The 14,893-nt window shown below is 41.7% G+C and overlaps 1 protein-coding gene across 2 annotated transcripts; it reads right to left on the bottom strand.

The window, feature by feature from the left end:
* Positions 1–14,813, bottom strand: SAR1B (secretion associated Ras related GTPase 1B). Of its 2 annotated transcripts, none has more exons than XM_066560407.1 (7): positions 14,601–14,813; positions 10,139–10,209; positions 7,172–7,291; positions 6,289–6,354; positions 5,664–5,767; positions 5,382–5,513; positions 1–3,878 (listed from the first exon to the last, which is right to left on the bottom strand). In XM_066560407.1, exons 2-7 carry the CDS (start codon positions 10,191–10,193, stop codon positions 3,762–3,764), a joined length of 594 nt encoding a protein of 197 aa, XP_066416504.1. In that variant the 5' UTR covers positions 10,194–10,209; positions 14,601–14,813; the 3' UTR covers positions 1–3,761. The 2 variants fall into 2 exon arrangements, with proteins under 2 accessions (XP_066416504.1, XP_066416505.1); XM_066560408.1 differs by lacking the exon at positions 14,601–14,813 and adding an exon at positions 14,542–14,596.
* Between the last annotated feature and the right edge of the window lie 80 nt (positions 14,814–14,893).

Raw genomic sequence — 14,893 nt, 5'->3', positions numbered from 1 at the left:
TAAAATTTCAAGCAAAATTTTATTTTCTATTCCCAATACTTGTGTTTCCAGTATAGGATGGGACAAGAAAATAACAAATGCATCGACAACATGTTAAAGAACACTTTCACCTTTAGCTTTTCTTCTGCAGTTTATTTTATAAATTACAATTTTCAACATTTAGTGCACTCACATTTCAGAACAGAAACACCAGTGCAAAGAGTGGTTTGTCCAAGTGCAAGGAAGTTACACATCCCCACTGACCCCAGTGGATGAAGCTCAAATGTACCTCCTCAGTCCACAACCAACAATAGTGTGACCTAAATGTGAGTATGTTGTAGTCAACAGAAACACTGGACTTTGGTTGGAAACAACCATATACTTTGACAGGACCAACAAGAGAAGAACAATTTGACCTCCAGCAGACCTGTGAATTCACTGGGATTGGAGATCACCTCCATCATTTTTCTGAACTGACATTATTATAAATAAGTGAATGCCAAATGTTCTATTTGATGCTCAGATCCAATTATCAAAACACAATAAAGCTCCCATGCATGCAGGTACTGTACTCCAGTGAATGCCACAGGTCACCTTTGGCACATCATAGTCAGAACCTGAACACAGAAATAATCCTGATCTGGCAGAGGATGAATGAGAAAGCTTGGAGAGCTTTCCCATCTCCAATGCCAATAATTGTTGCTGAAAAATGTATTAAACCAAGACTGAAATACAGCAATCACCTCTCAGTTATACAGTACATACTAGACCCCAATTTTAATTACATCCAAGCAAAAGAAATCTTATTCAACCCAGAGATGTTGGTAAATGGGGTCACTGCTGTGAAATACAGGCCACTGTCAGAAGTAGTTAGTAGGATCTTAGAAATCTGCATTCATTTCTCTTAAGGAACTGTTGCAATGTAAAAACAAAATGAGACAATTCATAAATAACATCTTTATTAATGAGTTTTCTTTTTCACATTCTTTAAAGTGATGTTCAATTAAAATCTGCATAGTCAAGAGTGCAAAAAAAAATCAGAAGTCAGACCCAAATGTGAACACTACCTTTTTTGAAGCAAGACTGGCCACAGTCATAGGAATAAAATAGAAATAAATGGCCAGAGGGATAGGGAGGGGGTGGGGATGAGAACCACCAGGAAAATTCTCATGAGTATATTTGTCTATTAATAAAGTCTTCACACAAAGACACACAACACTCATTCACATTCATGTGCACAACAGAATGTAAACTACAGAAGAAAGGTCCTTCCTCTGCTGAATGAAATGAAATAGAGCAAGATTATTTATGTATTTCACTGAGCATTGATCACCTATTCCAACAACATACCCAGCTGGATAACACAAGGTCCAGGTTTCTTCATGCCCTTATTACAATAACATTTCAGCCACCATCCCAGAGCAGGAACCAGGGAACCAGGAGTGTTTCCACAACACTGGGAATTATTCTTAACACACACTTTTAAGCACCATCACCTCCCTTCTTTTTTAATTTTTAATAGGATTACCCCTTTCTTTAGTGCTGTTGTTCACAGCTGGTTGGAAGAGCAGGTGAGGAGGACCCCTCCAAGCCCATGCAATGGCTCAGCCTGTGGAAGTGCAGCACAACATCTCCACTTCCAGCTTCATTTCCATAAGCACAGGCAACACAGTCCCAAATCCCTCACATCAACACCACAATGACTCTGCAAGTAGTACTTTTAATATTTACACCATCTAGTGATTTAGCTGTGGTCTCTGCATTATCACCATCATCAGAAAAAGCTAGAGAAAAAAACCAAGAGGCACATCCCCTACATAATGGCTGTAGGTAGTAAAGACACACACTGTCCACACAGTGGTGAGAGGCCACTTCTTGCCTCCAGTCTGGATTTATGCAGCAGAGACACCACTCCACAGCTGAGCATGAGTTAAAATGCAGAATTCTCTATGTTGGTCATTTGGAAAAGCCCTCCAATGCCCTCACACTGAACTGCACCACACACAAACTGGCTTAATGTTTTGCATGTGATTCTGCAGTAATAAACTTCATTTACAATTTATATTAGTTAGGTTCTGAATTATTCAGATGCACAATCTAGGACTGTGGGGAACTGATCATCAATATTCAATCATACCAGTTCAGGTCTGGGCAAGGAATAAGTCTCATTTATTTGCTTTGTGCCTACAGCCTTTAGATCTGAGATTCAAGCCCAGAGGTCAAAAGAAAGTTATTTGTGAAATCAAACCAGTCAGAAATACATTTGCTGCCATGGATATTGGAAACATAAGGCCTAAAGTATTTTGGAGAAGATATACAACAGGAAGTAAAAGGATTCAGTACAACTTGCAGCAGTTTGTATTTGTACAAGGACAAAACAAACTACAAAGTGAAACTCAAACCCATCAGAGTGAAATGGTGACTCCAAGGTTGAAACTCCACATACTTTTGGCAAATTAGGAGTAAAACTTGCCCAGCACAAGAAAGCACCCACCACAGCTCCCAGCCAGCATCAATAAAATGTGCTGCAGCATCCTTTCTTCAAAGATAACCTGCTTTCTCCTTGGGGAACTAACACTCAAAAGCAGGGAAAAGCAGTCAGAAACTGGAAAGAGGGACTGACTTCTACCCCAGAAATAAGTGCCCTGGGCAGCCAACAGCTGCCACACTGGCCAGATTTCAGGGCAAAACCACTTAAAAGAATCCATCTTGTCCTAAAAGAATCCACTTAAAAGAATCCATCTTGTCCTAAAAATAAAACTGGCCAATGGGTGTGAGCTGGTAAACCTGCAAAAGCAGCAATGGCAACCCCTTCTTTTTCCTGGAAATTTCATGGGCAAGTCTTCCGGTAGACCCAAAAATGAATTAAATTGGAAATGGGATATTTAGTGCAGTGTTAATCTTATTTCTTCAGAAAGAAACTGTATTTCTTGTGTCACATCAGGGGTTTAATTCAAGAGACCAGTAGATTAAGACCACTTTTGTCATTAATTCAAGATTTACTTTGGCACAGCTCATTTAGACTTTTTGTATTTGTGGTAATTATAAGGGCATCACAGTGGATTTTTCCTTTACTAAGGAAAATCCTAAAATAAATACAATTTAGTAGTCTGAAAAAACCCACCTTTCTCTAATCTACAACGAAACTACTTTGTGGCCTGCTTGTGTTTCAGGAAAATATCCCACATATTCAGATCAGCCTCACTAGTTAAGACACATTAAAATGAAACATTTCCCATTAAAGATGCCAAAAACTGGATTTAAATTTATTGCATGACGTTGCATAAGAAAGTGTATTATTGAAAACTGTAAGGCATCATGCAATTATCCATCAGCTAATTATTTATTATTCCTTGAAAGATGGTTATATACTCTAAAGTTATAAAACCAGTTTCAAAAAAGTACATAAAAAATTTAACATAAGCATTAAATATTTTTCACATGTTCATCGTTTTCAGCTGTTAAAAAGTGCATTCAAACATACTGTACTGGAAAGTTGCTCTGACCAAAAATGGTGCTGGAGACTCATTAAATTAAAAGCTGCAAAAGGATGTTGCATGGGATTAGAAAGCTCACAGGTTGTGGTATTTAAACTTACAAACTTGCTTGAAATAATTTCGCAATCCTCACACTTACAATTTAGCATCAATGATATAATTAGCTAAAAATGTGTATTTTTAAAATTGAACAGTCAAATGAATTCAAGTTACGTACACTGAGTGATCAGAAAGGAGCAGACAGGGAGCCCCAGGGCAGGGTGTGCTGCTGGGATTTTGGCAGGCTCAGTTGATGTACTGGGCCATCCAGCGGAACCCCTCCCCGTAGCCTTGTCTCTTCAGCACGCTGCACATGAACACCTCCAGGGGCCTGGCATTCAGGTCCTTCAGTGGTGTGCTGCCCTGCAGAGAGACACAGACAGGCCCTTACAGCTCCTTGTAAAACATGCCCTTACAGTTCCCTTATAAACAGCATCTATTCCACATGGACATCTGCTTCTATGGAATGCCCCTATTTAACTCCTGTTTGGCACTGGGATTTTGGAAAATAAATTAATCTAAAATCATAGAAGGAACCTTAAAGCTAGTCTCATTCCAAACCCCTGCCATGGGCGGGGACACCTCCCACTATTCCAGGTTGCTCCAAGCCCTGTCCAACCTGGCATGAAAACACTTCCAGGAACGGGGCATCCCCAGCTTCTCTGGGCCTGACACCTCCACAGGGAGACCAGAACATGCAACCTTAAACTCAGTAACTTGTGTACAAGAACACCATGCATGTTCTCACGGGCATCCACACTGGAGAGGGGATGTGAAACCAGAACAGAACAGCAGACATGCAAAGAGAATTTTAGAGCTTATATTTGGTGTTCGGTCACAGTTCCCTGCTCTGTTTGCAACATTTTTCCAACCAGATAAGAAAAACATTTGCTACAAATTTTAGGTCTGACCAAAGCAAAAGTGCCATGTGTTTGCTTGCCAAGATCAGCACAGTGCAATAAAGCTGCTGTTCAACTGGGGATTAACAGTGGTGTCCATGCTTCATCAAATACTTGTGGTGTAAAGACCAGAAAACAAGAGGGCAAAATGCAACAAACAAGAAAGTAAAGATTTCTTTTTGCCTGACCTAAACTATGATTGGCACTGAACTTAAAGGGGGGCACCTAAGAGTGAATAAGCAAAGAGGAACTGCAAGGCAGGTGCCCTCAGCAGAGCTGGTCAGCTAAGGGAGCTGTGATTGGGAGCCACAGTGGAATGACTCTGTCAGCTGCAGGGAGGTTTCTTCCCAAGGGCCAAGGACATCAAGCACCATTTCTAACACTCACAAGCAGAGCACTGTATTAACTTTACATTAAAAGGAGCTGAAGTATCACAAAGATCCTTACTAGAAATCTGCCTTGTTGCTACAGATGCCAGTAGGAACTTTTTCCTTTCTGCAACCTACAAACTTACACTTCTACAATGGTGTAAATCTATCTCTAAGCTTTAGGCACATATGTTTGGTAGAAAATTATTAGAGCTTGCACTTGAAATGAGAAAGATTCTATTCAGTTTTCTCTCATAATTCACTCTACAACTATAGCCTCTGAAAACTGTTTAAAAATAGTGCATAAGAAAGTTGAAGTACTAAGAATTATTCTAGATACAAGTACATTTTCTCTGAAAAAATGTGGCATTAAATACAACATAAAAAGTTGTAGTAGACATACATTTAACACACACACACACACAAAGAGACTCTGGGATTCATTCTAAATACTGTTATTATGTACTAAGTACTTTATAAATTAGAAAAACATTTCTTTTGTATAGCTGGAGCAAACCAGAGTCAACACACAAATAAGGGAAACTAACTGCCCAAGCAAAAAACCTCACAAAAAAAAAAAAAACCAAAAAACCACAAACCTTTCCTGTTGTCTGGCCATACAGACCAAATGTCTCTCGTAACCTCTCTTCACTGATGGCTTCAGGTCTGTCAATCTTGTTACCAAGAATTAGGATAGGCACATTAGCAATAGTTTCATCTGTCATTAGTGACTGCAAAGGAATGGAGAAAGGAGGACTGATTAATTTAAAATACAGAAGGTCAAATCACTACTACTCATTTGCAGGCGACAGCAGGGGTCTGTTGGGTATTTGAGCTTAGTTCTTAGAAGTTCAAACTTTCAAAAGCTTATTTAAACTTACATCAAGTTCTTCTTTTGATTCAAGCAATCTTTCATGATCTGCACAGTCCACCAAGAACACAACACCATTAATTGCAGGCAGGTAATTTTTCCACACTCTGCGAGCTACAGAGAAAATAAAAATGAAAGGAAATTATCCCCAAATAACAGAGTGATGCACATTGGTAATTAAAAAGCAACAGGTGTGTGTGGGTTTATTAATTTGATTTTTTTAAAAATTCTTAGCTTATGTTGCCAGTCTTTGGAATGCAATTTCATGTTTTGCAAAGCTTGAAATAACAGAACAAAATTATAATTCACTCTAATGTTATCATTGTTCTGTCCCACATGAATGCTGATGTGTGGAAATGGTTTTTGTTTCCCTAAGAATTATGTCAATAAAGGTAAGTTTGAAGGTAAATGCAAGGAATTCAAAGTACCGAACTCCTCCTCACAGTATTGGTCAAAAGTTTCTCCTCTACTGCAGCTCTTGCTAAATCATATTTGTGATGAATGGTGGAGATGGGCAAAAGAGCAGCCAATGTCACAGAAGAGTTTGGGAAGTCAGTCTCTGCAGCAGGGCCGTGCTTCTGATTGGAAGCAAACTGCAGCCCAGTTCAGTGAGCTGAAGTGAGACATGCTCTTACCTTGAGCGTGTCCACCCAGATCGAAGGTAGTGAAAGTCATGCCAGCAATTGTCAGCTCTTCTGAAGCTGGAAATACACACAATTATGTTCTAGGTCAAGATTATGCAGTGCTTTGGAAAAGCCTGGCCTTCGACCACATAGATTTTACTTTCTTTTGGTTCTTTCCAGTATTTTGTTATTCAAGAAGAACATGAGAGTAATACATTCTCTCAAAATCAATGGCACATTCGTGTATCACCAAAATGTTATTAACCATTAGGGCATGTGTGAAATATCTACAATGCTAAGAAGAGCAGAGTATTCCTACATTATTTATCCCTACATGTTACACAAATAACAGTTGGCTCTGACATCTGATTTGCAAAAAAGATTTTGCATTTGGCATTTTGTTTTCAATACTGTTCAAGGTTTCTCCTCTTCACATCCTTTCCCAGTTTCTCACCTCCTTACTAGACTTCCCCAATCCACATTTTCAACCTGTGTTGAACTTTTTCTCCTGCAAGGTTACCAGGATAACAATTACACAGCAACCTCTGAGACACAAACACTGATTTTCTAATTATACAGAGAAGCTGTTCCCAAAAATTGCAAGCCCCTATGTCTTGCAGCTTCTATACTACAAACTCTCTGCTTCATATAGTACAAAACTTCTTCTTGTTCTGCTTGTTATTCACCTCTTAATTTTAAATATAACACTCTGAACTATCCTACACACATTGTTTTTTTAAGATTATTTATGGATTGAACTATCTATGGATTGCAATCCCAAAAATCCCTTTGTATCTCCCCAGTTACACTGATGGTCTTATAATCAGATCTGGCATAATCAGATCCTGCTTTTCTTCAAATGCTTTCTAGCTAAGGAGCAGCACTATGAACTTACTGGGGTGTAACGTGGGGACGTGTTGTCCCAGTCTGTCATCTTTGAGCATGTGCAGCAGTGTCGTTTTTCCAGCATTGTCCAGCCCAAGAAACACTAGTTTGCCTGATTTCTTGTACAGTCCTAGAACAAAAAAAGACCTAGTGATTAATCAGTTCAACAGAGTTCATTTCTAGAGATGATTTTGCTCCTAGGAACGAAGTGTTACAGTCACGGTACAAAATACAGACCAGGCAAACTCCACCACACCTTTATCAGTGCCCTTTATCCACGTTGTACAAATGACATTCCCAGTTACCACAAGCCTGCTGCACCAGGTAACATGCAGCTTACAGGATGCTTGGCAGGAGAGGCACAAATTGGTGTGAATGTGTCAATCATGGAATGCATGCCATTATCTTAGGAAAAGCTTCTGACTGAACAGGACTAAATGCTACCAGTGTAGTTTACTCTGCCCCAGCAAGAGGACAGTTCTGCTCACAGGTGGTGGACAGGTGGGCACAGACCCAGCACTAACAGCAGGTTCTGGATCATGGACCATTCTGAACCTGAACTCTGTTCACCCACCTCCAATTACAGCAAAACACTCATCCGAGACAAAAAAGAAAATTCAGACCTCAATCACAATAATACAGAGAAATTGGATTCAACATCAATAAACATAATTTGTGGATGAATTCCTTAATATTGGTTAACACATTATTTGGACAAAAAGTAACTTTCACCCACACCCCCAGGAAAACAGTTGGCTACATCTTGAATGGCATCGTCAGGACACTTCTGACACACTTTGTCCCATGTGACAATGCTTTCCTAACAGGAATAAGAAATTTTATTTTCATTGGTTGTCATCTTTATAAAAATGTCTTCTGCCCTTCTTCTCCCCCTCCACTTGTAACCCCAGAAATGCAACAGTTGCTGTGAAGGAGAGGAAAGATTTTTTAAAACACAAACACCATATTTTCTTAAATTGGAGATTATCGAAGGGCAATTCTCTTACAACTTGTCAACACTCTATCCTCTGCCAGAATTAGTTTTCACTGCTTCAAACTCATTGATATTCAAAGTAAAACATTAAGAAAAATTAAATTTAAAACAAAAAAATCAATTCTGTTCTGTACTGCAAAAAATCCCCTGTTTTCTGTAATGTGCTATGCTTGTGTGTGCTGGGATGTTGAGCCAGCCCTGCTGAGGCTCAGCATTGCAGGGGCAGAGGTGCCTCTGCCCAGCAGACCTTTACACCACTGCTGTTTGCTCACCTCTCCCTCTGCCTTTGAGCTAATCTCAGGGATCACATTCCAGCTGCACATGTTTTGTAACTTGCAGGAATGAATATTCTCTCCTATTCTTCATCTTATTTCATTAATGATCTTTGTTACTCCAGGTCCTGCAGGGTGTCTTCACAGTTCTTTCAAATACAACAACTCTTACTGCCCAAACTCACCTTCTCACATACCCATATATACACTAACTAATAAACTGTGGAGTGGAGGAGAAAGTGTTAATGTTTACAGAGAAAGAAGTGGACAAACATTTTCATATACTAACTTAGATCACAGGAGAGACTCCAGTTCACACTCACCTTATGAGTTAAACACAACTCTACTAACCTATAGGAAAACAATAATATTTTTCCCCCTCTCAGCCTACAGATCCAGGAGTCTTTGCTTCCCAGTCAGATGTGGCTGGTTGCACCACAACATTTCAAGCTTCCCAGGTGTCTTTCAGAGAAACACAAGACTAACAAGCAGGCTACACCAAGATCTGAGTTTTTATACATATATACAAATTAAAGAATGGTTTTGTGCCTCCCAGAAGTATACTTGTGCAAAGATATTCTTCCTAAAGTGATCCCATTAACCTTCTGACAGGACAGCATAGGGAATTGTGGGCAGGTTTCCAAATGTTGTGATCTGCCTTCTTCAACTCTAACTATAACTAAGAATGCAAAGAGAAAGTGTTTCCTTTAGAAAAAGAGGGACACAAAAAAGGGAGCTGCTTCAAGCTCCTCTGTCTTTCAGCAGAATTAGCCTTTGCTTGCACAGGAATGGAAGAGCAGGCCAGTGTGCAGTAATCACTGTGCAGCTAAGGAAGAAGAGATAAGAAAGATTAGTCAACTTAGTTAAAATTTCACTGGCTAACATTTTGATAGCAGGCCAAGGGTCTGACATTCAGTGCAAAACTTTAAACTTTCAACTGATAAAAGGTAGGTGGCACAGCTTGCTATGATTTCTTAGCCTTAAATGCTATTTGACCACTTTAATAAAATCCTTTGAACTTGGAAATTTTGTCTTTTACCTATGGGATCTGCAACTTCGGATCCTTTTTTTAGTATCCTAACATTAACTGTATCCTAACGTTAATTTTCCTCATGGTTGTGGGGCTTTTTCACCCTGGACTGATGTGGATTGCAGACTTTTTGAATAGGGAATAATTTTCTGAGGCTCTTGAGAAGATGCCAGTGAAGTTTCACATTAATTTCTGTGGCACAGAACAAAAACTCACAGAACAATGTGCTGCTGAACATGAGAAAGGGTTTCAATATCTGACACTAATTTTTTGCAGACAGTCCCTCCTATTTGGATTCTGAAATGATAGTTTCATGTGCAAAAGAACTGAATTAAAATAACTGAGTTCAGTTCTTTACAGCAGAGAAAAATCAGGAGAAGACCCATAAAAGCCAAGTGAATTACACCAGCTTAAATGTAGTATGATTAGAAAAGTCCGACCTTTTGTGATCATGAAATAAAATGTAATTTTTTTCAGGAAGGGTTAATGTAAGACAGAGTGGAGAGCACACTCTGGAAATGTTCAGTATTGATAAGTGAAACTTTTGTTTGAGTGTTACTGAATGTACACCAAATCAAATATTATTATTTACCCAGCAGTCTTATTTGAAGATAACAGAGGTGAGCAGATATTTTACACAAGAAAAGCAGAAAGGAAAAGACCCAAACAATAATGACTTACCTAAAAACTGCAATACACTACTGAAACCACTGTAAATCCAATCAAATAGGAACATATCTGAATCTTATAGTCTGAAATAAAGAGAAAACATAATACATTTAAGTTCTGCCAGAACAGCACATTAAGCATTGTAAAATATTTATAGGTAACAAAAATAATTTAAAATCCTGTGTTAAAAATAAAAAAAAAATAGTTTTGGTAAACTGTATCATAGACCAGTTAAACGACAATAGCAAAGATTTTCCCCTCCCTTGGGAAAACTCTACATGGACTGAAGTCTTTCCAAGAAGTAAAAATAATTTTATTCAAAGTACAATTTGTTGAAGGTATGTGATGATCCACTGAATATTTTAAACAGGATTTTTACTTTTCAGCTGGGGAAAGGTGGCACTTAGAGAGGGATATCAGTGCAGATTTAGGGCTCCAGCCACCCCTGGGAGCTGCTGGGGTTCAAAGTGGAGGCAGTAAGAGGTGAAGAAGTTTTGCAGAGTTGAATCTAGAGAAGTTTGATACCAAATAAATCCTTGTCCACACAGAACCTGTCTGTTTGGCTTGTTATAGAAAACAATTACCTAGCACAAAGCACTGGAATTACCCTTCAAAGACAGTGACCTCCTCTACTGCCCTGCACAGGCTGCCAAAATTCAAACCTTAAATGCAAAAGTTTTGTTTAAAAAAACCCACCAGACTCCCATATTTCCCCACCGAATTCCTTCAGCTTGGATTCAGTAACAAGCTGAGCTGAGAGCCCATACCAGGTTCATTGTGCAGCCATGAGTGATTAATTTCCTAGCTTTCATCTTAATTTCCTCATTATCTGAAGTGAGGATAATCATAGAATTATTGAGGTTGGCAAAGACCTCTAAGACCACTGAGCCCAACTGTTAGCCCAGAACCTCTGTGTTCAACACTTAAACCAAGTCCCCAAGGCCACATCCACAGGACTTCTGAGTGCTTCCAGAGGTGGTGAACCCACCACTGCCCTTGGGCAGCCTGTGCAGGGCTTGGCCACCCTTTCAGTGAAGAATTTTTTCCTAATACGCAATCTGAATCTTTGCTGGCACAACTTGAAGCTGTTTCCTCTTGTCTTGTCACTTGTCACCTGAGAGGAAACAGCCCTCACCTGGCTACAACCTGGCAGGGAGCTGTAGAGAGTGATGAGGTTTCCCCCTGAGCCTCCTTTCTCCTGGCTGAGCCTCCCCAGCTCCCTCAGCTGCTCCTCCTCAAACTTGTGCTCTAAACCCCACTGAAAGCACCAGTTTGACACAGTGAACTGTGAGCATTTTAGTTCTCTTGGAGACTAAAGGGCAACATCCTTAGAAGCCTTTAGCCAGCTAATTCCTACTGGAATACATGACCCCTGCAGACAGTGGGAGTGTGGCTGCCCTGGAAAAACTGGGCTACACTGCTAAACACAGCTGGGACAGGCATCCACACTGCTACAGGGTCTCACCACACTTGTCCAGAAGCTGCAGGGCTGCCTTGGGGCATCACAAGAGGACTTCAGGGCAGCTCTGAGCCTAGAGCACAGCACACAGGAGTCAAAACACAGGTCTGAACCAGCCCAAAAATCCAGGCATCCATCACAGCAGCTACACTCGTGACAGAGTTTCTTTGCTACGCAACAACAGGTACATCATACAGAGCTAATGTGGAAAGAGGAGTGGATATTTAAATGACCTTTGTTTGCACTGGAACAAAATCCGTTCAGATGACGAAGCACCAGGTGTGTTGGTTTCACCACAGCTAACCCTTAAACCTTTAACCACGTCTACATGACTCTGAACAACACAGCAGCTGCAACAGGCACAATTTTTAAGAATACCAATGAAATATGCTTGTCAATGCATAAACACCCAGTTACACAATGTCATGACTGAAACTGTTCCTTGCATGGCTAAAAATCAAAGGTCAAGAATAAGCAAACATGGCAGAACACACACGTCAGCAGATTTATTTATTGCTTGAGCAAAATACCAATCGAGAAAAGCCTCTGTGGGGCTTAGGGAAACCATCAACTCAAATAACCTGCAAATCAGGGCAAACAGCGTGATGTAAGAGAAGTGCTCAGATTACTGAGGTGAGAATAACTTCAGTGTTCAGTTGTATTAACCTGTTCCATCTATTACACTTAGGTTTACAAAAAACATCAACCAAAACAATCTTCATGCACTACAGAAAAACTTTAAGGGGTGAGATTCAAACGATTAATGTGAGAGCAGGATTACTCTCCAAACACACCTGAAGTGGCATTAATACTGGTTCAATTTCCATCACCATAAGAAAAGCGGTGCTGGAAACAGAGCTACCCAAATCCTCCCAGAACAACCTCCATATCAGCTGGCAGCAGTTAAAGGAAAACACTTTCAAAATGGGAAAAAAATGGACAGCTAATTGTAAAGGGACACAGGTAATATTTGAATAGCGATATTAAATCTACTCTTATCACACAGGAAAACTTTATAATTCAGAGCTGTGTCAAATCAAAGCATTGCAAAACCAGAGTGGCTCTGCTCTGGTTTGAGAGTTGTTATGCTGAGAGCAAATTCAGGGAAGAGTTGAGGCTGTTGAATATATACAGACTCAAACTCTCAGGCTCACGTTAAAAACACCACAAAAGCAGAACAATGAAGACTCAGCAATCGCTGTTCACAAGCCATGATGGAGATGAAGGTACTATTTTAATGTTATTTCAAGGGTTGATTTGAAAATAATCCACTGGAAGCAGACAAAAGCTTTGAATGAAAAGCTGTGCTGGACCAAGACAGTCTTTTGATACCAATTGCTTTTACAGGCATCACCAACTCACTGTGTCTCCACTGCAAAGATACCAAAGTTAATTTTCTAGTATCACTTCAGTGACACATATCTACCACTGAAAAACATCCCCCTTCAACCCTGGTCAATGTTATTCCATCAGCAAAGCATCACCCAGTAACTCCTGTGGAGCCAGGTCCACCACTCCACAGATCAAGGACGTGGGTTCACTCACTGAGACTGTGGAAAATGAGGAATTCCCCACAGTGGCTCTGGTAACACCGAGCCAGCCTCCTGAAGGGAAAGCTGCTGACAGCATGGACTAGCAAGCAAACTCACTCACACCTCTTTTATCTTCTGAAAACTAGGAAATTTTTCCTCCTACACTCAACTTGCTTTTTTTCTCGCTAAAAATTCATCATTTCACTCCCAAACCTTAGGACAGTGCTCACTTCTGAAGACTCTTGAAGTTAAGGTAAGAGACAATATCAGGCTTTTAAAGAGTGTTTTAAATGCTTTTATGGAACAATTAGGAAATAAAAACCAGTGACACCCAAGAGAACAGCTCCTGCATGAACTGGGAACACACTGTGCTACACCTGTGTGGGGACTGTCAGCAAGAGAAGAGATCTGAGTCCAGCCTGAGAGCACCAAACATCAGTTTCAGCCACAGTTCAGTCTGAAACCACAACCTGCAAGCAACGGCTTAAAGCCTAGTGCCAAGGGTGTATTTTTAGTTTTTCAAGCAGGATGGAAACATGATAACTTGAAAGTTATAATTTGACACATGATCACCATAACATTATAAAATATTACTAGAGGTAATGAAAGTAAAAATCCCTAGGAAACTCAGTGGATAAACTGAGATCCTACAACACACTTTATTCTTTGATTTGAAACTGCACTTGGATGTTGTATTTTAAGAACTAAGGAAAGGCATAGTTAGAAAATGAGGTAAAAGCATAGACTTTCTTAAAGTATTTTAACAATTTTTTGACAGCAACTGATTTTTGACACAGCAGAGTTTTTCTATGAAAACAGCACTACAACACACAAGTTCCTAAGGGCAGCTGGTGCAGCGGTTTAGGCAGCCCTGGCTCACCAAGTCCAGCTGTCAGAGCACATCCTCGCTGCAGGGCTACTGACCATTCACTGACTTGGGAACAAAACCCTTAAAAGCAGTAACTTCTGAAGACATAACAATACTTCTAACAAGTATTGTCAGGTCCATACAACACGGCAGACGGCTGCCCAGGGAGGCTGCAGGGCATCCGTGGGTTATGGGGTTCCTTAAGGCACCTCACCACCGCAGACCCCGGGAGGCAGCGCTGCTCGGGACCTGCGAACACCGTGACAGCCTCAGGACCGCCGGTGCCGCCAGCGGCCCGAGCAGCCCCAGGGCAGTGCCGGGGGGAAAGGGAGGAGACAGAAGGGAAAGGAGGGAAAGGAGGGGAGCGGCCGGCCCCGAGCCGCTCACGGCGCGCTGCCCGCGGCCCCGCACAGGCCGCAGCTCGTCGGGGCGCGCAGGGACCCCCGGCCAGGCCCAGCCGCGGCCCGGAGGCCGCTCCCGGCAGGACACGGGAACGGCCCAGCGTCCTGCGGAGCCAGCCGGGGACTACAGACCCCTCACCGCCCGCCCCGCTCACCCGGTACCGCCGAGGCCGAGGTGCTCCGGGACTCGGGCAGCACCGACACCGACACTCACCCGCGGCTGCGCCCGCTCCGCCCCCCGCCGCTCCTTCCGGCACCGGCAGCCGCGGCTCACACACTCGGCTGGGCTCGTCTGCGTTCGGATGGACTCGGCTCTGCCCGAATAGGCAGGCGTGGTCTCTACTGCGTTGCCTTCGGCTGGGTTCGGCCGGGCTCGCACCGGTTCGGTGTGACTCGGCTGTGTTCGGCTGGGTTCGGTTCGGCTTCGCTCGGCTCCGCCCCTCCGCGTGCCCGCCCAGCACCGCCCCCGGCCCCGCCCCTTTCAGCCGCAGCGCCGCTCCCGGAAGT

Source organism: Molothrus aeneus, chromosome 15, assembly GCF_037042795.1.
Source record: "Molothrus aeneus isolate 106 chromosome 15, BPBGC_Maene_1.0, whole genome shotgun sequence".
In the NCBI taxonomy this organism is placed as follows: Eukaryota; Metazoa; Chordata; class Aves; order Passeriformes; family Icteridae; genus Molothrus; species Molothrus aeneus.
Note: the sequence above shows the minus strand (reverse complement) of the source record. Positions and strands in the feature narration are given on the sequence as shown.

What these genes read in the sequence shown, in the direction of transcription:
- SAR1B (XM_066560407.1), bottom strand. Translation starts at nt 10,193, where the DNA reads ATGTTCCTATTTGATTGGATTTACAGTGGTTTCAGTAGTGTATTGCAG. An exon ending in TCTGGGTGGACACGCTCAAG is followed by an intron (nt 5,768 to 6,288) that starts GTAAGAGCATGT and finishes TTTTCTCTGTAG; the next exon opens with CTCGCAGAGTGTGGAAAAAT. An exon ending in AATCAAAAGAAGAACTTGAT is followed by an intron (nt 5,514 to 5,663) that starts GTAAGTTTAAAT and finishes ATTCCTTTGCAG; the next exon opens with TCACTAATGACAGATGAAAC.